We start from the raw sequence: 24,741 nt of genomic DNA, 5'->3' as shown, positions 1-24,741 counted from the left end.
ATTAACCTGCTACTAAAGCTGCTCCTGTGTTGCATTAGAGTGCTGTGGAGTGGGTGTGTGTCATTGTACATGACCATATGTGTTTTTACTTGCAGCCTTTTTTATGAACATGTGCTGCATTGATTCCAGACTGCAGCCAATTGTAGCACTGGCTTTGTTAATAATATTGTCAAGCTTGTTAGAGTCTTCCTTAGCTAAACTGCTGAATTTATCCTGAAATCCCGTTATTCACTACAATTTAACACAGGTGAAGGACAATTAACTTGGTGTGTGATTTTGAAGGTGATTGATTACACCTGAGCTAATTTAGGATCGCTATTACAAGGGTGGTGGACACCTATCCAAACAAGGTATTTCAGTTTCTTCATTATTTTTTAAAACTGGGAAGTTGTGTAGATCAATGGGGGGAAAAGCGATATTAATTCCAGGCTACAAGGCAACAAAAGGTGAAAGGGAGTGTAGAGTTTCTGTAAGCACTATAATAATGGATTCTAATATATGTTATAACCGCTAACGGGGAACCAAAAATACACTTTGACACCCAGGTGTAGCTGCACAATTTGCATATACATCTAGTAATAACAGTGTTTTATACTATGATTTATAGAATATTATGGACACACCTTATCAAGGTAGTAAAATGGATCTCACTTTCTCTCTCACACACACACACACACACACACACACACACACACACACACACACACACACACACACACACACACACACACACACACACTCTATGCCCCTCCTCTCTCTCACTCTTCTCTTTCCCCCACCCCTCTGTAGGACCAGGCCACAGGTTGGGGGATGTGTCGGGGCCGGTGGTGTCCTCAGCCCCCAATCTGCTGGAGGGATATGGGGGTCTGGATGGAGAAGAGGGGGCTGGCACAGGGGTCGACAGCGCCATTTTCCAGGTCCCACGCATGTGAGTAAATAGCCTGTTTGTGGGGTGTGTGTGTCTGTTTCCCAGTCTGCCCTGTACGGAGATTGTGCGTGCCTGGTATCCAAACATACATGGCTTGAGATGTGGTCACTGGTCCAATGTGTGTAGCAAGCTACCTAGTTTAAATATCAATAGTAGTGACACAGCAGCTGCAGTATAACATTTGATTTACATCATCATCAGTATTCTGTCTGGTTGGATAATAGCCTATGCGTAGCAGAGAGAGGCAGAAAGACATAGAGAGGAGCGGCTGCATCGACGACCCTCCAACCCAACTCCCTTCTGTAGTCGAGAGTTGCACATGTTTTTCAGGGCTCCAGCAACACAGGTAGTTTAGACTCTAGTTAACCACCATATACTGAAATATCCACACAATCCCCGAGCCAGCCAGCCACATAGTGTATCCTGAGTTAGAAGAGGTCTTTTCTCATTTTGAGCACCTGCCCCCTGAAAGGACTGTGGCACGGCCCTGGTGCAGATGATCTATCACATACCACTTTGTCATCTGTGTTTCTAAGTGAAATGTGTGTTTACCAACAGAGGGAAGACCATCCCCAACGGCATTGACAAGTCTAGAGGACTGCCACTCTCACTATCAGACAATGAGGGTAAGACTGTGTGTGTTTGTGTGTGTGTACTTGTTTTCCTACCTTATCAGGACCCCAATGTCACAACAATTCACCCAAATGTCCTGACAAAGAATTAAAAACAATAACCTTTTTTCTCAATTTGTTCAAAAGCGATTTTAAGCTTAATGTTTAGGGTTTTGCTGTTAAGGTTAAGTTTAGTGTTAGGATTTTTGGGGTTAAGGTTAGGGTTAGGTTAAGGGTAGAGTTAGGTTTAGGGGTTAGGGAAAATAGGATTTTCAATAGTAAAAATAGGTTACTACCACGAACATAAAGCTGTGTATGTGTGTGACTCCTTATAAGCTTTTTTCTTCATATGTATGCCATCTACTGGACAGAACAGGACATAACACCAACAGGCATAATAGGCCTACCTCTAAATGCAAACCTGGTCCCCTGGACAGAAAGTAAATATACATCTCTCTGTGTGTCATAACTATATCTAGGATTCAGATAGCTCAGGTGTCATGGTCGCTCCTCTCTCCAGTAGAAACTAGAGAGAGGAGAGTCCTGCCCTGGGTCTATTTTGGTGCAGGCAGTGTGTCAGTGTTGAATAATTTACAGCAACAGAGAGGAAGGATGTGTGTATTTCACCATTACTATGTCTGTCTGTCTTTCTCTCTCAATTCAATTCAATTTTAGGGGCTTTATTTGCATGGGAAACTTATGTTTACAATGCCAAAGCAAGTGAAAAAGATAATAAACAAAAGTGAAATAAACAATAAAAAATGAACAGTAAACATTACACTTACAAAAGTATATACAGTGTTGTAATGATGTGCAAATAGTTAAAGTACAAATGGGAAAATATATAAATATAGGTTGTATTTACAATGGTGTTTGTTCGTTACTGGTTGCCCTTTTCTTCTGGCAACAGGTCACAAATCTTGCTGCTGTGTAGCACACTGTGGTATTTCACCCAATAGATATGGGAGTTTATCAATATTGGATTTGTTTTCTAATTCTTTGTGGGTCTGTGTGATCTGAGGGAAATATGTGTCACTAATATGGTCATACATTTGGCAGGAGGTTAGGAAGTGCAGCTAATTTTCCACCTCATTTTGTGGGCAGTGTGCACACAGCCTGTCTTTTCTTGAGAGCCAGGTCTGCTTTCGGGGGCCTTTCTCAATAGCAAGGCTATGCTCACTGAGTCCTTACATAGTCAAAGATTTCCTTTTTGGGTCAGTCACAGTGGTTTTCTGCCACTGTGTACTCTCTGTTTAGTGGCAAATAGCATTCTAGTTTGCTCTGTTTTTTTTGTAAATTCTTTCCAACAAGTCAAGTAATTATCTTTTTGTTTTCTCATGATTTGGTTGGGTCTAATTGTGTTGCTGTCCTGGGGCTCTGTGGGGTCTGTTTGTGAACAGAGCCCCAGGACCAGATAGCTTCTCAAGGTTCATCTCTCTGTAGGTGATGGCTTTGTTATGGAAGGTTTGGGAATTGCTTCCTTTTAGGTGATTGTAGAATTTAACAGCTCTTTTCTAGATTTTGGTAATTGGTGGGTATCAGCCTAATTCTGCTCTGCATGCATTATTTGGTGTTTTACATTGTACACGAAGGATATTTTTGAAGAATTCTGCATGCAGTCTCAATTTGGTGTTTGTCCCATTTTGTGAATTCTTGGTTGGTGAGTGGACCCCAGACCTCATAACCATAAATGGCAATGGGTTCTTTAACTGATTCAAGTGTCTCTCTCTCTTTCTGCCTCGCCTCCCCCTCCTGCCCTTCTCTCCTCTCCTCCCCCCCTCGCCCTCCTCCCCTCCTACTACCTCTCCCCCTTCTCCCCTAGGGGGTGGGGGTAAGACCCAGATGATGGGGGAGATCAAGGTGGCCCTGAAGAAGGAGGTGAAACAAGAGGGAGACCAGCTGGTCCTGGAGGTTCTACAGTGTAGAAACATCACTTACAAGTTCAAGAGCCCAGACCACCTACCAGGTGTGTGTGTGTTTGAGTGTGTGTGTGTGTGTGTGGGGGGGGGGGTGCGTGTGCGTGGACAAGAATATTAAACAAACAAACATTTTACCGATTGAGGACATTTTGTTAGTCATGCTATTTTTAGGGGGTTTAGTGTTAAGGTTAGAATTTGTCTTAGGGTTAGAATTACGTTAAGGGTTGAGGTTAGGGTTAGTACGGGCTAGGGTTAGAGAAAATAGGATTTTGATTGGGACTGAATTGTGTGTCCCCACAAGGTTAGCTGTACAAGACCTGTGCATGTCTGTCTGTCTGCCTCACTGACTGTCTGACCGTCTGACTGTGTGTCACTCTGTAGATCTCTATGTGAAGCTGTACGTTGTTAATGTGGCGACTCAGAAGAGAATCATCAAGAAGAAGACCAGAGTTTGTCGACACGACAGAGAACCCTCCTTCAACGAGACCTTTAGGTTCAGCCTCAACCCCACCGGACACTCCCTGCAGGTAACAAACACATGTCTAATAGACCCTTTTACTCTGGTTTCCTGCTTCATTCAGACTGTTCATTGTTTTAATAGGCTCGTATGTGTGTGTGTGTTTAATACTTGTTATTCTTGTACTTTTCACACACACATTTTTGTTTTACTATCCCTGAGGAGACCAAACAATTGATTCCCATTCAAAATCTTAACCCTAACCTTATCCCTAAACCCCTTACCCTAAACCTAACTTCTAAACCCTTACCCTAATTGTAACCCTAATCCTAATTGTAACCCTAAACCAAACCCCTAAACCTAAAATAGCCTTTTTTCTTGTGGGGACTGGCGAAATGTCCCCATTTGTCTGAGTGTTCTTTTTTTTACTATCGTTGTGATGACTTCTGGTCCCCACAAGGATAGTAAAACCAAACACATGCTCATTCACACACAAACAAACAAACAAACAAACAAACAAACACACACACACACACACACACTGGATACCCACTACAAGTATGTGTATGTTGTCTCCTGTCCCTAGTTGTTCCTGGTGTCTAACGGGGGTAAGTTTATGAAGAAGACCCTGATAGGAGAGGCCTACATCTGGCTGGACAAGGTGGACATGAGAAAGAGGGTGGTCAGCTGGCACAAGCTGCTGGTCAATTCCACACACAACCAGTCCTGAGAGTTCAACTTGAGAACACAGAGAGGTCAACCAGAGGTCAGTGAAGGTCAATGAATAGTATTGGTCAATGCTTGCTCGTAGAGGAGGACGAAAAAGAGGAAAAGGGATATGAGTTGCGTTACAGTGTCCTGCATCTCCTTTGTGTTATTTTATATGGAAAGAAGAGAGCGAGGAAGGAGAGGAAGGAATGAATGAATGAATGAATGAAGGAAGGAAGGAAGGAAGGAAGGAAGGAAGGAAGGAAGGAAGGAAGGAAGGAAGGAAGGAAGGAAGGAAGGAAGGAAGGAAGGAAGGAAGGAAGGAAGGAAGGCGGCCTATCCCCTCACACTGCCATACATGGACTGTACCCTGATTCTTTATTGGATAGTAACAGCCAGAGACTCAACCCTGATTTCTGATTGGACCAAATATTCAGAGACTGTACCCGGATTGGATAGAGACTGCCAGCGCACACGCACACACACACACACACACACACACACACACACACACACACAGAGGAATGAAGAAGTCCCCTTATCTGCTGTAAGAGGACACACACATCTCACAATCTCCCAGCTCTCTGCTGGACATGTCGGATGCAAAACCTGACGTCAATCAGGACTGTGCAGCAATACCACAGAGTAATTACCATGCCAGAACTACTCCTTTCTGTTCTGTCTGGATCTGATGCTGTTGTCTATGGTTTATCATAGCCTCCACGTTAAGATCTTTGTGATCTGTGAATCTGTCAGTCAGTCAGTCAGTCAGTCAGTCAGTGGGGTGCAAATTAATGTATTTGTTTGTTTTTTGTCCTGGGCTGCTTGACAAAGTATGGAATGTTTGTTGTATGATACTATTCATGTAATGTAAAAAAAAAAAAAAGTTTATGTACATTGAAAATCTATGGTTGATATTGCAGTAACTGAAGCTGACATTATCTGAACACTTCAGTCCAGTAGGTGGCGGTCATTCCCCATTACAGTTAGTTGTCAACCGCCATAAAACTCCAACTAGACCTTACCTGGACAAGTGTTAATGTACATTCAGATGTAGATAGATATACGTCTGAATATTAATCATATCAAAGACACAGTGTACAGAGAAATGTTATTTATGAACATAGAGTTTATAACAATAAAACATACAGATATTGCAGATGATGCGAGGGGTCTCCTCGTGTGCAGTTTATTCTAAAGACTAAATGTATTCTGTACAGAAGAAGGTATGTATGGAAGAAGCACAGACAATCCAATCACTTTAGCTCTGATGTTATGCAGTTATACTGGGTGTTATTCATTGGAAAAAATAGGAAAATGCAGTTCAAATGGTGAATGTGGAACTAATTTTACAACTGAGACATTAGAGAGAACTACTACATGGATATCCCTCCTCTTACAGGTGGTGAGAAGAGAACAGATAGAAAGGGGATGTCAGATCCCTTCCCCTTCAAACTATCCCCTATTATGTCCTGAATGTTACTCACTGAGGAAGAGCATATGATTTTACTGGACCCATCTGACTTGATATTTTTGTGTTGTCTTTCACACACATTACTGGAGGCTTAAACAAAAGCTTTGGTTTGAGAGAGAAACCTGGATTGCTGGCCACTTTGCCCAACATGGAATTGGACAGAGGGATGTGTAGCATCTCTCTGGTGAAGTGCTCTGCTGCCCTTTCTGGGCCGCTCACCTGTTCTATGTCAAAGCAACAGCTAAACACACCTGTCCTTTCGGGTGTGCCATCACAGTCTGGTTCTGTATGCTGTGTGTGTGTGTGTGTGTGTGTGTGTGTGTTAATGTCGTCACACATGGCCTATTTTCCTCTCAAAGATTAGCTTAAAAAAAAGTGTGAACTGTTCTTTTAAAAAACAATGTGTGGTTTGTTTAATAACAGAACATCCAACATCTTGCTGTACACAGTACACTGTGCAGTCGGTGTCAGTGTAAGTGGAGGTAATGCAACAACACAGTGAACCAGCCTGTGGCACTTCCTCTGCTCAATGCTCTAAGTCATTACCTATGGCCCAGTCATCACATATGGCCGGGACATGCTGATACACACTTATATACAGTATAGGTCTATGTTACTGTCAGTCATCACTATAGTAGCCTGGTTTTCATCTCGGTTCAGCTACTACATTCCATTCCTTGTACTCTGTGTCTTTGGTAAATGACAGGAGTGGCAGGGAGTGGAATATTAGCTAAAAAGATTGGTACCCAGACTATGAATATGGTGCATCATAGTGAACAACATCATCAGGTGACCCAACAGACCTACTGCCCTCAACCCGACTGCTAGTGTCTAGGCATATCACTGAGGAGCTAGGGGTGACAGATGCAATTTCCTAATACATTAAGTCCATATCAGAGGCTCGAAATCCAGACACTGAGTCAAGATGTCAGAATGTTCATGAGTCAAGATGTCAGAATGTTCATAAAACAAAAAATAAACATGATTTTAAAGAAAGGTAAAAAGGTTTTACAAAAATTATATTGTCGTGCCAACCTTATTTTGTAAGCAAACCCATTGGTTCTGTTGAAGTAATTCTATGCAACATAGACTTTGTGTTTGAATGCATTTTCTTAACATGTAATATCAGTGAACATTGCGTCTGAAAATATGTATCTTATGAAGAGAATTTTGATTTATTTTGATTTATATATTATTAAAGAAAAATAGAAAAAAATATAGATACATTTTTTTACTACCTGTATACAATCATATACATCAAGCTTGTGCACTTTAGTATTACATTGTTGATTGATTTCCTTGTTTCGTGTAAAGTGTCATAACATTCAAGTTGAAGTGGCTGTTCCAGTTAGTGTCTTTATGTTGAGATGATTTTGAGTTTGTGCTGTTTGAAGGAGTTCATACAACACTGTTTTTGATTTACATGGCAAAGAAAAACTCAAACTAAATCTACAATCACAGACAATTTAAGGTACATATTGCTTCACATCTGAGGAGACACCATCAAACAGTATGGCTGATATAACCACCAACACATGTATGTATAAATCCATGATGATCAGTCCGAGAAGAATTATGAGGTCATTTTCAAAGCCCAACTCCAGGGCTGTCCCCCCTTCATGTTCTCCTCAGATTACACTCAGCTAGATTGTCAATATCCATTGTTGCTCAGTCCGTTCCTAGTAACCATGAAACCAATCAAACGTGTGTATCTGTGAGGGGTGTGAATGTGGCGTACTCATCTGATATATGTAAATATAAAGTGTTTTTATTTTCTACAGAGATTGATTGTTCGTGTTGTCTGAGGTTTGAGCATGTGAGTGTAAAACAAAAATACAAAAACTTAAAACCTGTCTGTCTATCTCTAGTGGTGTGTGTGAGAACGTGATTATGTGATCTGACCGTGCGTTGTCAACCCATGGGTGTCTGACTGTAAAACCATGTCAAAGATGCCCAGCCAACCAGAGGGGACAAATCTACTTCATTTCAGTTGTCTGAGACTTCCTGTTACCACAGTGGATGTTGCATGTCTGTCAATATTTTTCTTCCAGATATGTTCAAAAAGAGGGAGATAATATGTATAGATTTATCGGAAGTTGTATGCCGACTGTATAAAGATTATGCTTGTAAAATGGTCTTGTTTTTCACTCAGTGTAAAAATGGGGAATCTATCGTTCTGGTTTTGTGGTTGTACACAGGATGTGTTAAGATATTATTATGCAAATTGTGCTGTAAAAAAACGGCTGTTTCCCTAAAATCTAAAGAATAAATATAAAAAGAGATTTATTCCACAACCTAAAAGGAGTTTTGGTTACATCTTTTAGTGTGTTCTGTATTATGCATCTATAGTATTTGCCTTCTGCTCTCTTACAGCTATACTGTACATCCATGTATTATTATAGCAATACTATCATTCCTGTATGTACACTGTATGTACAGCATGGGAAAGCAGCCTCTCGGTGATGGCTCGTTATGGACCATAGCACAGACATATCGCTTCTGGACACTACACATGTTGTACACTCACATGCATGCTCGCACACACAGGCACAGACACACACACACAAACACGCACAGACACAAAGACCTGTGCTGTGCTGAGAGAGCGTATATTGTAACCATTAGTCTAGCTCTAGCACCACTGCATCCCCAGTTAACTGAGAGAGACTGGCGACTCTATCTCCATCTCTGTCTATTATCTGTCAAGGCCTCCTGCCTTTCAGCACTACCATGTCCTTCATTTGACTCGTTCAACTTCTCTCCTCTTTCCTCCTCTGTCTAGGCAGATCTCGCTGTAGAATACATTACCATGGTACATCTGCTCCCTTGCTCACACATCTGTGTGAAGAAGCGAGAGAGAGAATGGGTATGTGTGTGTACTTGTGTGTGTTTGTGAGTGAGAGCGAGGGTGGGTGAGAGAGAGCGGGTGAGAGGATGAGCTAGATGGTGTGTGGTTGCTTAGCAACGATTGACAACCAAAAATCCCAAGCATTCCGGCTGTGTTGCCCTGCCCTGACTCTGGATTGGACTGTCTGACTGGTTCATCTGTTGTCCAATCAAACATGGCCTCTGTCACCTGATACATAATATATACAGTAGATTGGTTACATTGTTTTCACAGGCCGTTTTACGTTGAAATGTATCACCAATATTGAAGGACACAACCCATAGGCAAAACATATGCAGTAGACTAGGCGATCGTGTGATGTTTACTGTAACAACAAGTCTCTGCTGTACATATAATAATACTTGTCTTGTTAGCAAAGCAACCAAAGGCTATGTAGGCCTAGTTTCTGGCACAACATCCTTGGCCCGGTAACAAGTATGTAACTCATAGTGCTTGTAAAGGTAGTGCATCTTGTAAAACCCTTCAGATGGATCACATTGTAAAGGCTTAAATTTGATACTCTAAATCAGGATCATTCAACCGGCGGTCCGCAAAGGTAATGCATGGGGGTCCGCGAAAATATACACTATCGTTCAAAAGTTTGGGGTCACTTAGAAATGTCCTTGTTTTTGAAAGAAAAGCATTTTTTTTTTGTCCATTAAAATAACATCAAATTGATCGAAATACAGTGTAGATATTGTTAATGTTGTAAATAACTATTGTAGCTAGAAATGGCTGATTTTTAATGGAATATCTACATAGACGTACAGAGGCCTATTATCAGCAACCATCACTCCTGTGTTCCAATGGCACGTTGTGTTAGCTAATCCAAGTTTATCATTTAAAAGGCTAAATGATCATTAGAAAACCCTTTTGCAATTATGTTAGCACAGCAGAAAACTGTTGTTTACACAACTAAGCAAGAGGACAAGTACATTAGAGCGTCTAGTTTGAGAAACAGACGCCTCACAAGTCCTCAACTGGCAGCTTCATTAAATAGTACCCGCAAAACACCAGTCTGTCTGTGTTCTTTTGCCCGTCTTTTCATTTCATTGGCCAGTCTGAGATATGGCTTTTTCTTTGCAACTCCGCCTAGAAGGCCAGCATCCTGGAGTGGCCTCTTCACTGTTGACGTTGAGACTGGTGTTTTGCGGGTACTATTTAATGATGCTGCCAGTGTATATGTCCCCATGCCTTTACACATGAATCAATCTTGTCTTCTCTTTAAGCTTTGGATCCACAGTCAGCACACAGCTTCGGGGCTTTGTGTGAGCAAGACCTACAAACAAATTGGTTGATCTGTCACACAGTTTTTATGGGCCTTGTTTCGTGGGCACCTGCAGCAGGTGCTGCATAATCTCTCTGAAGTGGTGGCATGGTCTCTCTGAAAAAGTCCACCCCATGCCTATCAGACCAAAATGACTCCACAACCATGCTCTTTCTGCCATATGCCCTGAGTTCATCCATAGACATGTCCTACGTATTGTTTCCTTTTCTGTGCGCATGAGCAACAGTACAATCTCTGATGTGCCGCAACATCTGCATGTCAAATGAACTTGTCACTCTTTTTTCTACCCAAACAGTACCATCCTTCCCAGACTCTTGTCTCAGCTTGGCAGTTGGGATCACCGTCTCAGTTGGCTCGGTTCTGTTTTTTCTGCGGTGAGGCTTGGAAGAGGAGGCTTGAAGTCAACATCAGAATCAGATGAAGACTCTTCATCACCAAATGTTGATTTCAAGCTCAATATCTGATCCTCCATCCGACTCCAACTCATCTAAATTCTGCAGCATTTACAATGCTGCCAGTGCGTCCATTCATTTTGTTTGGCTTGCCATTGTGAACTACACACATTGTATGTTGTACTCAGTGTCTGATTTGACAGTGTGAGGGGAAATTATATACAATTTCCAGCCTTTCATAATAAAATAATTAGACCGCCCACAAATCATTACACTATTGTTCTAAATTCAATCATCCTCTTCACCCTCATTATTCAGATCAATCAAATTCAATCATCCTCTTCATTCAGTTCATTAAAGTTACATGCACCATTATCAGTTTCTATCTGTTTTCTATCGTTCATTCATCCATTGTAGCATATTTTATGTTACTATTTTTTGCTTACTAGCCAGAGCAATGCTGCCGTGCGAGTGGTCATGGGCTGAATGCATGGACGGCACGGATATTCTTGGAAAAGGGAAATTTGGAAATAGAGCTGCACCTCTTAAATTTTGAGTTATTTGATAAAGGTAAGTGTCTCTTATCATCACTCAGTGCCTGGGCTTGCCTCCACTGTACCCGCACCCCACCATACCCCTGTCTGCACATTATGCCCTGAATCTATTCTACCACGCCCAGAAATCTGCTCCATTTATTCTCTGTCCCCAACACACTAGACGACCAGTTTGCTAGCCTTTAGCGTACCCTCATCCTACTCCTCCTCTGTTCCTCGGGTGATGTGGAGGTTAACCCAGGCCCTGCGTGTCCCCAGGCACTCTCATTTGTTGACTTATGTAATCGAAAAAGCCTTGGTTTCATGCATGTTAACCTCTTGGCGTTCCCCTAGGATAGGGGGCGCTAAAGCGATTTTTGAAAAGAATTCGTGCCCATTTTAAACGGCCTCCTACTCAAACTCAGAAGCTAGGATATGCATATAATTAAAACTTGTGGATAGAAAACACCCTAAAGTTTCTAAAACTGTTTGACTGGTGTCTGTGAGTATAACAGAACTCATATGGCAGTCAAAACCCCGAGACAGATGGAAACAGGAAGTGGAATTCTGAATTGCGAACTCAACTTCATCACGTTGCCTATTAATCACACCGTGAGCTATGGTTCATTGAGCACTTCCTATTGCTTCCACTAGATGTCCCCAGTCTTCACAAATTAGTTTGAGCCTTCTACTTGAATGAATGAGACGCTGTGGAACGTGGTCACACGGAGAGGGCCATCACCATTATGACGCCGGCGCCCCTGGTTACCCTCCCCTTTCGAAACGTTTTGAAACACAATGCAATCGTCCCCCTCGAATCTTATTGGCTCTCTTGTTGAAACAGGCCCTGAAGATTTATGTTATACAACGTTTGACATGTTTGAACGAACGTAAATGGGAAAAAAAAGCTTTTTGTCGAAATGGCTGTCCCGCGCCCGACGGAGGATTTGGATCAGCCTTCAGTCGCGCTAACAAGAACAAGCTAATGGAACATAATGGATGAACTTTTTCGAACGAAAATACATTTGTTGTGGACCTGGGATTCCTGGAAGTGCTTTCTGATGAAGACAACCAAAGGTAAGGGATTATTGACAATAGTATACAAGACTAGATGTGATATGCGATTGTTCCAAGATGGCGCTGACATGTAACGTTAGCCTATTGTTCTGAGTATCGCAAAGTGTGATTACCCAGTAAAGTTAATTTTAAATCTGGTATTACAGGTGCTTTCAAGAGATATTCATCTATAAATCTTAGAATGACAATATTACATTTTAAAAATGTTTTCGAATAGTAATTTAGTAAATTGTAGCTCTGTTTCATCGGATGCATTTGAGGGAAAATAGTTAGTCAACGTTACGCACCGATGTAAAATGCTGTTTTTATATATAAATATGAACTTTATCGAACAAAAGAATGCATATATTGTGTAACATGATGTCCTAGGTGTGTCATCTGATGAAGATTGTCAAAGGTTAGTGCTGCATTTAGCTGTTTTTTGGTTATTTGTGATGCATGTGGTTGGTCGGAAAATGGCTATGTGGCTACTTTTACGATACACTCCTCTAACATAATCTAATGTTTTGCTTTTGCTGTAAAGCCTTTTTGAAATCGGACAACGTGGTTCGATTCAGGAGAGGTGTATCTATAAAACAATATAATTTGAATATTATTATTTTTTTTTTAATTATAAAATTTTGTTATGCTAATGGCGATATGACTTTTTCACTGGATGAGGCCGCACAGGGGTTAACCTCAGAAGCCTCCTCCATAAGTTTGTTTTACTCACTGCTTTAGCACACTCCACCAACCCTGATGTCCTTGCCGTGTCTGAATCCTGGCTTAGGGAGGCCACCAAAGATTCTGAGATTTCCATACCCAAATACAACATTTTACGTCAAGATAGAACTGCCAAAGGGGGAGGAGTTGCAATCTACTGCAGAGATAGCTTGCAAAGTTCTGTCATACTTTCCAGGTCTATGCCCAAACAGTTCGAGCTTCTAATTTTAAAAATGAATCTCTCCAGATATAAGTCTCTCACTGTTGCCACCTGTTATAGACCCCCCTCAGCTCCCAGCTGTGCCCTGAACACCATATGTGAATTGATTGCCCCCCATCTATCTTCAGAGTTCGTTCTGTTAGGTGACCTAAACTGGGATATGCTTAACACCCCAGCAGTCCTACAATCTAAACTAGATGCCCTCAATCTCACACAAATTATCAAGGAAACCACCAGGTATAACCCTAAATCCGTAAACATGGGCACCATCATAGATATTATCCTGACCAACTTGCCCTCCAAATACACCTCTGCTGTTTCCAATCAGGATCTCAGCGATCACTGCCTCATTGCCTGCATCCTCTATGGGTTCGCGGACAAACAACCACCCCTCATCACTGTCAAGCGCTCCCTAAAACACTTCTGCGAGCAGGCCTTTCTAATCAACCTGGCCCGGGTATCCTGGAAGGATATTGACCTCATCCCGTCAGTCGAGGATGCCTGGTCGTTCTTTAAAAGTAATTTCTTCACCATCTTAAACAAGCATGTCCCTTTCAAAAAAATTTAATACTAAGAACAGATATACCCCTTGGTTCAATCCAGACCTAACTGCCCTTGACCAGCACAAAAACATCCTGTGGCGGACTGCAATAATATCGAAAATTCCCCACGATATGCAACTCTTCAGGGAAGTCAGCAACCAATACACACAGTCAGTCAGGAAAGCAAAGGCTATCTTTTTCAAACAGAAATTTGCATCTAAAAAGTATTGGGACAATGTAAAGTCCATGGAGAACAAGAGCACCTCCTCCCAGATGCCCACTGCACTGAGGCTAGGCAACACGGTCACCAGCGATAAATCCATGATAATCAAAAATTTCAATAAGCATTTCTCTACAGCTGGCCATGCTTTCCTCCTGGCTACCCCAACCCCGGCCAACAGTTCCGCACCCCCACGCAGCTAGTTGCCCGAGCCTCCCCAGCTTCTCCTTCACCCAAATCCAGATAGCAGATGTTCTGAAAGAGCTGCAAAACCTGGACCCGTACAAATCAGCTGGGGTAGACAATCTGGACCCACTCTTTCTAAAATGATCCGCCGCCATTGTTGCAATCCCTATTACCAGTCTGTTCAACCTCTCTTTCGTATCGTCCGAGATCCCTAAAGATTGGAAAGCTGCCGCGGTCATCCCCCTCTTCAAAGGGGGTGACACTCTAGACCCAAATTGTTCTAGACCTATATCCATCCTGCCCTGCCGTTCTAAAGTCTTCGAAAGCCAAGTTAATTAACAGATCACTGTCCATTTTGAATCCCACGGTACCTTCTCCGCTGTGCAATCCGGTTTCCGAGCTGCTCATGGGTGCACCTCAGCCATGCTCAAGGTACTAAACGATATCATAAACGCCATCAATAAAAGACAGTACTATGCAGCCGTCTTCATCGACCTGGCCAAGGCTTTCGACTCTGTCAAACACCGTATTCTTAGCCTTGGTTCCTCAAATGACTGCCTCACCTGGTTCACCAACTACTTCGCAGACAGAGCTCAGTGTGTCAAATTGGAGGGCCTGTTGTCTGGACCTCTGGAAGTCTCTATGGGGGTACCACAGGGTTCAATTCTAGGTCCGACTCTTTAATCTGTATATATCAACGATGTTGCTCTTGCTGCGGGTGATTCCCTGATCCACCTCTATGCAGACGACACCATTCTGCATACATCTGGCCCTTCTTTGGACACTGCGTTAACTATCCTCCAAACGACCTTCAATGCCATACAACACTCCTTTCGTGGCCACCAACTGCTCTTAAACGCTAGTAAAACCAAATGCATGCTTTTCAACCGTTCGCTGCCCACACCCGCCCGCCCGACTAAGATCACTAATCTGGATGGTTCGGACCTAGAATACGTGGACAACTACAAATACCAAGGTGTCTGGTTAGACTGTAAACTCTCCTTCCAGACTCATATCAAACATCTCCAACCCAAAATCAAATCTAGAATCGGCTTCCTATTTTGCAACAAAGCATCCTTCACTCACGCTGCCAAACTTACCCTAGTAAAACTGACTGTCCTACCAATCCTCATCTTCGGCGACGTCATCTACAAAATAGCTTCCAATACTCTACTCAGCAAACTGGATGCAGTTTATCACAGTGCCATCCGTTTTGTTACCCAAGCCCCTTATACCACCCACCACTGCGACCTGTATGCTCTAGTCGGCTGGCCCTCGCTACATATTTGTCGCCAGACCCACTGGCTCCAGGTCATCTATAAGTCTATGCTAGGTAAAGCTCCATCTTATCTCAGCTCACTGGTCACGATAACAACACCCACCCATAGCACGCGCTCCAGCAGGTATATCTCACTGGTCATCCCCAAAGCCAGCACCTCCTTTGGCCGCCTTTCCTTCCAGTTCTCTGCTGCCAGTGACTGGAACAAATTGCAAAAATCATTGAAGCTGGAGACTTACATTTCCCTCACTAACTTTAAACATCAGCTATCTGAGCAGCTAACCAATGTCTGCAGCTGTACATAGTCCATCTGTAAATAGTCCACCCAATCTACCTACCTCATCCCCATATTGTTTTTATTTGTTTCACCCGTGAAATCCTGGAGATCCAAGAACCTTTTAGCCACTTTCACAATGATTTCCAGTTTCTTCTGTTTTGTTAGTTTGTCCTGAACGTTACAGGAGACAGAAGAGAGTTGCTGCACCTCGCTCCGTGGGTAATACTACATGTCATTACATTACATTACATTGGAACGATTTGATTAGTGTATTGTTAGCTAGCTACATAGTTGTCTCTGCTGTCTTTGTATCAAGGATAAAGGTGTAGCTCTGAGGTACTAACAAGGTTAGCTAGCCAGCTGTATTCGTTCGTTCGCGCCATTTTCCGAAACGGCGTCAACAGCATACCACAGCTAGCTAGCCAACTTTACCAATTAGCAGTACTGTAGAACTATATACATTACAACGGAACAATTTGACTAGTGTAATGTTAGCTAGCTACATAGTTGTCTTTGTATCAAGATAAAGGTCTAGTACAGAGTAACTATCGAGGTTAGCTAGCCAGCTACATTTTCTAACATAGTCAACAATGCACCCACTGCTAGCTAGCTATCCCTACCAGCTAGCTGTATCATTTTTAGTCAATAAGATTTTTGCAACGTAAGCTTAACTTTCTGAACATTCGAAATGTGTAGTCCACTTGTGTAGCTAGCAGGACTGACTTTGTGTTAGCTAGCCAACGTCTAATTACTTCTGCGTTATGAACTAGACACGGACACGAATGATCCATTGGTAGCTTGTTGTTACCAAGTATTGGTGCTAACCGTGTGTTATAGGATGCTAGCATGCTAGTTAGCTACGGCGTCATAGGACACGGTGCACTAGGTGGGTTTTCACGGAAGAATACTGTACCAAGTTATCTAGCGGAATAAACTAAGTTTGAGCCTATTCCTGGAAACATTGAACCACTGTAGTTTACATCAATTTAAATTTCTAGTGGTAGCTAGAAAAGTTATATTTTAGCGTTTTAGTGTTTCAGTGAATTGTTAGTGAGGGAGGCCCTGCTCTCTCGCTTCCCCAGTTGTTTAGTTAATTTTCATGCCAATCTCCTTTGCATTAGCGTAGCCTCTCCTGTTGCCTATCAACTATGTGTCGGTCTATCCCTGTTCTCTCCTCTCTGCACAGGCCACACAAACGCTTCACATCGCGTGGCCGCTGCCACTCTAACCTGGTGGTCCCAGCGCGCACGACCCACGTGGAGTTCCAGGTCTCCGGCAGCCTCTGGAACTGCCGGTCTGCGGCCAACAAGGCAGAGTTCATCTCAGCCTATGCTACCCTCCAGTCCCTCCACTTCTTGGCGCTGACGGAAACATGGATTACCACAGAAAACACTGCTACTCCTACTGCTCTCTCCTCGTCTGACCACGTGTTCTCGCACACCCCGAGAGCATCTGGTCAGCGGGGTGGTGGCACTGGAATCCTCATCTCTCCCAAGTGGACATTCTCTCTTTCTCCCCTGACCCATCTGTCTATCTCCTCCTTTGAATTCCATGCTGTCACAATCACTAGGCCATTCAAGCTTAACATCCTTACCATTTATCGCCCTCCAGGTTCCCTTGGAGAGTTCATCAATGAGCTTGACGCCTTGATAAGTTCCTTTCCTGAGGATGGCTCACCCCTCACAGTTCTGGGTGACTTTAACCTCCCTACGTCTACCTTTGACTCATTTCTCTCTGCCTCCTTCTTTCCACTCCTCTCCTCTTTTGACCTCACCCTCTCACCTTCCCCCCTACTCACAAGGCAGGCAATACGCTTGATCTCATCTTCACTAGATGCTGTTCTTCTACTAATCTCACTGCAACTCCCCTCCAAGTCTCCGATCACTACCTTGTATCCTTTTCCATCTCGCTCTCCTCCAACACTACTCACTCTGCCCCTACTCAGATGGTATTGCGCCGTCGCAACCTTCGCTCTCTCTCTCCTGCTACTCTCTCCTCTTCCATCCTATCATCTCTTCCCTCTGCTCAAGCCTTCTCCAACCAATCTCCTGATTCTGCCTCCTCAACCCTCCTCTCCTCCCTTTCTGCATCCTTTGACTCTCTATGTCCCCTATCCTCCCGACCGGCTCGGTCCTCCCCTCCTGCTCTGTGGCTTGACGACTCATTGCGAGCTCACAGAACAGGGCAGCCGAGCGGAAATGGAGGAAAACTATCCTCCCTGCGGACCTGGCATCTTTTCACTCCCTCCTCTCTACATTTTCCTCCTCTGTTTCTGCTGCTAAAGCCACTTTCTAACACTCTAACTTCCAAGCAACTGCCTATAACCCTAGGAAGCTCTTTGCCACCTTCTCCTCCCTCCTGAATCCCCCCCCCCCCCCCTCTCTGCGGATGACTTCGTCAACCATTTTGACAAGAAGGTCGACAACATCCGATCCTCATTTGTTAAGTCAAACGACACCGCTGGTCCTGCTCACATTGCCCTACCCTATGCTTTGACCTCTTTCTCCCCTCTCTCTCCAGATTAAATCTTGCATCTTGTGACGGCCGGCCGCCCAACAACCTGCCCACTTGACCCTATCCCACTCACTCTTGGATTGCGTCCTACCTGACAGGTCGCTCCTACCAGGTGGCATGGCGAGAATCTGTCTCCGCACCACATGCTCTCACCACTGGTGTCCCCCAGGGCTCAGTTCTAGGCCCTCTCCTATTCTCGCTATACACCAAGTCACTTGGCTCTGTCATATCCTCACATGGTCTCTCCTATCATTGCTACGCAGACGACACACAATTCATCTTCTCCTTTCCCCCTTCTGATAACCAGGTGGCGAATCGCATCTCTGCATGTCTGGCAGACATATCAGTGTGGATGACGGATCACCACCACAAGCTGAACCTCGGCAAGACGGAGCTGCTCTTCCTCCCGGGGTAGGACTGCCCTTTCCATGTTCTCGCCATCACGGTGGACAACTCCATTGTGTCCTCCTCCCAGAGTGCTAAGAGCCTCGGCGTGACCCTGGACAACACCCTGTCGTTCTCCGCTAACATCAAGGCGGTGACCCGATCCTGTAGGTTCATGCTATACAACATTCGCAGAGTACGACCCTGCCTTACACAGGAAGCGGCGCAGGTCCTAATCCAGGCACTTGTCATCTCCCGTCTGGATTACTGCAACTCCCTGTTGGCGGGGCTCCCTGCCTGTGCCATTAATCCCCTACAACTCATCCAGAACGCTGCAGCCCGTCTGGTGTTCAACCTTCCCAAGTTCTCTCATGTCACCCCGCTCATCCGCACACTCCACTGGCTTCCAGTTGAAGCTCGCATCTGCTACAAGACCATGGTGCTTGCCTACGGACCTGTGAGGGTAACGGCACCTCCGTACCTTCAGGCTCTGATCAGGCCCTACACCCAAACAGGGGCACTGCGTTCATCCACCTCTGGCCTGCTGGCCCCGCTACCTCTGCGGAAGCACAGTTCCCGCTCAGCCCAGTCAAAACTGTTCGCTGCTCTGGCACCCCAATGGTGGATCAAGCTCCCTCACGACGCCAGGGCAGCGGAGTCAATCACCACCTTCCGTAGACACCTGAATCCCCACCTCTTTAAGGAATACCTGGGATTGGATAAAGTAATCCTTCTAACCCCCCCCCCCCAAAAAAAAAATATATATAGATGTACTATTGTAAAGTGGTTGTTCCACCAATTTGTAAGTCGCTCTGGATAAGAGCATCTGCTAAATGACGTAAATGTTATGTAAATGTAAAAAAAAAAAGTAAATGTATTTACTTTTCTGCTCTTTTGCACACCAGTATCACTACTTGCACATCATCATGTGCTCATCTATCACTCCAGTGTTAATCTGCTAAATTGTAATTACTTTGCTACTATGGCCTATTTATTGCCTTACCTCCACACGCCATTTGCACACACTGACTTTTTAAAAAATATTGTGTTATTGACTGTACGCTTGTTTATTCCATGTGTAACTCTGTGTTGTTGTTTGTGTCGCACTGCTTTGCTTTATCTTGGCCAGGTCGCAGTTGTAAATGAGAACTTGTTCTCAACTAGCTTACCTGGTTAAATAAAGGTGAAATAAAAAATGTAACATTTAAAAAAATATTGTAATGGTGAGAGGTTAGCATGTCTTGGGGGTATGATATTTTTGCTTCTGTAACTTTGTCATTCATCACTATTCACAATTCATTCAGGATTATCCGTAATCATGGTACCATCTACATTATTGTAGAAGTGTTTAGAAACAAATTATATTCTTTTTAGCAATGAAGTGATTCCAAAATGTCACGATACATTATTTACCATTCATTTCTATTGGGCACAAAATAATCTGAAACACAACCAAAACAAACGGCAAATGTATTCAACAAATGTGTAGAGTCACAAGCTTGATGTAGTCATTGTGTGCTATGAATGTGGAATCAAATACTTCACTTTTTACTACTTTAATACACATTCAAGTGAATTTGTCCCAATTATTTTGCTCCCCTGAAATGGGGGGACTATGTACAAAAAGTGTAGTAATTTCTACATGGTTCAACCGACATGGACGAACATACCCTAAAATGAAAGCTAACAGTCTGCACTTTAACTTCATAGTTTGATTTCAATTCCAAACTTTGCCATTGTGACATTGTGGGAGGATGACCAACCTTCCAATTAAGGCAATGCGTTTATTAGCCACTATACAGTAAATGCTAGGTTACACCGTTTCTTCAGATAACAGTCTCCAATATCAACCTTTCCAATCAAACAAAAACAGGGAGAAGAGACAATCTGTTGAGATGCTGAGATAAAAGAACGTACTCTTTGCCAGAATTCAGCCAGCCTTCACAAGAGCAAAACATATGCAAATATGTCCCCTTTTGTTTTTTTATACCTCCAGCAGAAGAATTACATTTCTGAGTGCAATATATTCAGTTTTACTGGCATATAAACTGAACAAACAGAAATACTCCTCAGTTTCATCAGCTGTCCAGGTGGCTAGTCTCAGACGATCCCGCAGGTGAAGAAGCCGGATGTGGAGGTCCTGGGCTGGCGTGGTTACATGTGGTCTGCGGTTGTGAGGCCGGTTGGACGTACTGCCAAATTTTCTAAAATGAAGTTCGAGGCGGCTTATGGTAGATAAATTAGCATTCAGTCCTCTTCCAACAGCTCTGGTAGACATTCCGTCAGTCAGCATGCCAATTGCACGCTCCCTCAAAACTTGAGACATCTGTGGCATTGTGTTGTGTGACAAAACGGCACATTTTAGAGTGGCCTTTTGTCATCCCCAGTACAAAGTGCAGCTGTGTAATCATAATTCTGTTTAATCAACTTCTTGATATGCCACACCTGTCAGGTGAAATAATTATCTTGGCACAGAAAAAATGCTCACTAACAGGGATGTAAACAAATTTGTGCACAAAACTTGAGAGAACATTTCTGGGATCTTTTATTTCAGCTCATGAAACATGGGACCAACACTTTACAGATTGTGTTTTTATTTTTGTTCAGTATAGTATGTTCTATGAAAGGTCTTACATTTCTGTAATTTATGTCTGAGATTATATGAACATGACTGGACATTCAAACATATCTGTATCCATTCATCATCATCAATAGTGTCTCCCAGGTCTTCCTCACATTTATGTTTGACATGTTTTGTGTCATCGGGGAAAGTCTATCAACCCTTGATACAGTTTGGAAATCAACTTGAGGTTTGTCAGACGGCTTTAAAATAGTTTCAATCTTTGAAGCTTCTGGCTTGTCCAGTGTTTACTGCACAGAGAGAATAAAGTGTTGCATCTGCAAAACTTTACCTCAGCGCTGTCACTGACTGGTCTTCCCTGGTTGTCTGACCCTGCTGAGACCCCTGTCACCATCTTATCCTACTCAGATGAGGCATGACAAAGAATTACCTTGGTGTACATTTATACGTTATATCGTCCAAGAATAAAATCAATGGTTCAATAACTGAAATTACCATTATTCTCAGATTCCAGACTGTAGCCTACCCATCAACTCAAATTTGAATCCATCCACTGATTGTCATAATATACTGTAAAATTCACCTGATCTCCGTATACTGGTCCTCCCTGGCTGTCTGACCCTGCTGGGACAACTGTCACCATCTGATCCTCTTAAGACATGATGGGTATAGTGTTGTGTACTGACTGTGCACCATGACATTGAAGCCTGTAGAGCTGTTTATACCGTGTCAGCGTGAAAAGTAGGGAATTATCTCGGGAAACTGACAGGTCATTAAAGTTATATTGCTACACTGACTTTAATATAAACTCACATTGCGCTGTAAAGAAATGTCAGATTATCGGTTTCAACATTTGGCCGCTGGTTTCATTGTTTGATTCAGGTCTAGTGTGATTGAGGCAAAAATAAAAGCTACAGTTAGTGAGCTAGCCAAAGTTAGTGAGCGAGCTACAGTTAGTGAGCTAGCTACAGTTAGTGAGCTAGCTCCCTAGCTAGCTTTAATGGTAGCTACATCAACTGGCGAAAACTAGCCAAGTTAATTTACTTCTGTTGAAATGGGTAAAAAAAAGGCTACAAAACATTTCCATACACACAACAGCTGTTAATAGTGCTATCTGACAGAATGCTAGAGGCTAGAGCTGAACTGGCTGTGGTAGCTAACGTTACATGTCAGCTACACTACTAGCTCAGCACTGGAAATAAATGTTTTTCTCTGTTAAGTAAAACAGCAGTTTCCTTGCCAGCTACATCAGTCGTATAAAGACTAGCCAGTTTCTGCTCTGCTTTCCTTTTACGACTTGGAGAAAAAGCACAACACACAGAGACAACAACTGCCTCTGTTCACATGCTCTGTGGTGTCCATGCAGGTCCTAAATCCAGCCCGTTGAAACCGCCAAACAGCCTACCCAACCGCTCTGAGGCGTCCGCATGGCCTAAATCCAGCTGGTTGAAACCGCCAATCAGCTTACCCGACCACTCTGAGGTGTCCGCATGGCCCTAAAGTACACCGTTGATGCTTTTTGCATCACAGTGCAATGATAAAAATGTTGGGGGGGATGCAATTTTAGAATGTGGAGATGTCCCCCTTGTCCCCAGTGAAAGTTGTGCCCCTGGTTTAGGTCTAGTTTTGATGGGCCGGATGTTCTTTTTCTCGCTCATCCACTTGGAAAAAGTCAAGGATATGTTTTGCATTACTCTAAAGGCCTACTACAACACATAGCGTGTTTCCGTTTCCCTTACAATACATTTTATTAGTAATAGAGTTACAGTAAATTAAACAGTCCTGTAACAGATTATTTTTACAAAGTAAATCGTTAAAGAGAATGGTATCAACGAACAAGGCACGTGGTCAAATTATTAATATGAAGGACAACACTGACAAATAGGCATAACACAAACTCATCATTACACTATTGTTGTAAATTAAATCAACCTCGTCACCCTCATCATTCAGTTAGGCCTAATTTAAATTTGATTGTGAAGTAACTTGCACAATTATCGCCCATTACCTACATTTGTTATTCATTCAGTGGGCTGGCATCGTTTGCTTCGCAGGATAGAGTCGATGATTTGTTTGGCATTATTCTGAAGGCCTGCTGCAGCATATTTTCATTTCCCTTACAATAAATGTGATTAGTAATAGAGATAGTAAATAAAACAGTCCCATAACAGCTTCTTTTTACAAAGTGAAATGTAAAAGGAGAATGGTATCAACCCCCAAGGCATGCGGTCAAATTATTTGCTGCTGACTTTATTTATTTTTTAATTTAACCTTTATTTAACTAGGCAAGTCAGTTAAGAACAGATTCTTATTTACAATGACAGCCTACCCCGGCCAAACCCTAACCCGGCCAACGCTGGGCCAATTGTGCGCCGCCCTATGGGACTCCCAATCACGGCCAGTTGTGATACAGCCTGATAAATAAGCATAACACAAACTCATCATTACACTATTTTCTTTCTAAATTAAATCAACATCCTCTTTATCATTTTCTTTGGAGCAATTTAAATTCAATTGTGAAGTAAGGTGCACAATTATCGCCTATTCCTCCATTTGTCATTCAGTGAGGAGCGGCTTCATAAATTGGGAATAGGTGTGAAAACAAAACAGGTAAAATGCTCTAAATACTTTTGTGATTTAAAAATTCTGACAAATGAGCAGTGTAAAATATAAACATTGAGGAAAAGTCAGGGAAAAAGCAAGACAGGTTTTTTGGGGGGCAGATTTTTTTAAATGTACAAAATATAAAGTCAGTGGCTGTTGGCCTATGGCGGTTCTAGTGTTAGCTAGATAAACAGCTGATCTTAGCGAACATGTGTTCAGTCTTACCTTTCTAACTAATATGTGACTGACCAGCTCAAATCAGTCTTATGTAGCAAAATTTGAAAATAATTTTTTTTTTTACATGGGATAAAAGTAGAGACTCAGAGCTACAAAATGGTGCATCATACACTGCAATTGAGGAACAATGGGAAAGTAATTCTGCTTTGAAAGTTGAGCAACTCACTTTTGAGAAAAGGGCATTGGAAAGTTTTGGTACGTACTGGAGTGCTCGCCTTTGTCTACACCCATTCTTAAAAAAAAAATGTATTTCACCTTTATTTAACCAGGTAGGCTAGTTGAGAACAAGTTCTCATTTACAACTGCAACCTGGCCAAGATAAAGCAAAGCAGTGTGACACAGACAACAACACAGAGTTACACATGGAGTAAACATTAAACAAGCCAATAACACAATAAACAAGTCAATGACACAGTAGAAAAAAGAAAGTCTATATACAGTGTGTGCAAAAGGCATGAGGAGGTAGGCAATAAATAGGCCATAGGAGCGAATAATTACAATTTAGCAGATTAACACTGGAGTGATAAATGAGCATATGATGATGTGCAAGTAGAAATACTGGTGTGCAAAAGAGCATAAAAGTAAATAAAATAAAAACAGTATGGGGATGAGGTAGGTAGATTGGGTGGGCAATTTACAGATGGACAATGTACAGCTGCAGCAATCGGTTAGCAGCTCAGGTAGCTGATGTTTAAAGTTGGTGAGGGAAATAAAAGTCTCC

At 42.8% G+C, this 24,741-nt stretch overlaps 1 protein-coding gene across 6 annotated transcripts in view; it reads left to right on the top strand.

The window, feature by feature from the left end:
* LOC106573449 (protein piccolo) overlaps positions 1-4,887 on the top strand; it is a 100,526-nt gene extending 95,639 nt beyond the window's left edge. For all 6 annotated transcript variants that reach the window (XM_014148506.2, XM_014148502.2, XM_014148505.2 and 3 more), the window contains 5 exons: positions 790-928; positions 1,487-1,554; positions 3,362-3,505; positions 3,840-3,985; positions 4,502-4,887. In XM_014148506.2, coding sequence (XP_014003981.2) covers positions 790-928; positions 1,487-1,554; positions 3,362-3,505; positions 3,840-3,985; positions 4,502-4,645 — 641 coding nt within the window. In that variant the 3' untranslated portion in view covers positions 4,646-4,887. The remainder of the gene's footprint in view (positions 1-789; positions 929-1,486; positions 1,555-3,361; positions 3,506-3,839; positions 3,986-4,501) is intronic.
* The last annotated feature ends 19,854 nt before the right edge of the window (positions 4,888-24,741 follow it).

This window comes from Salmo salar, chromosome ssa16 (genome assembly GCF_905237065.1).
Source record: "Salmo salar chromosome ssa16, Ssal_v3.1, whole genome shotgun sequence".
NCBI lineage: Eukaryota > Metazoa > Chordata > Actinopteri > Salmoniformes > Salmonidae > Salmo > Salmo salar.
Note: the sequence above shows the minus strand (reverse complement) of the source record. Positions and strands in the feature narration are given on the sequence as shown.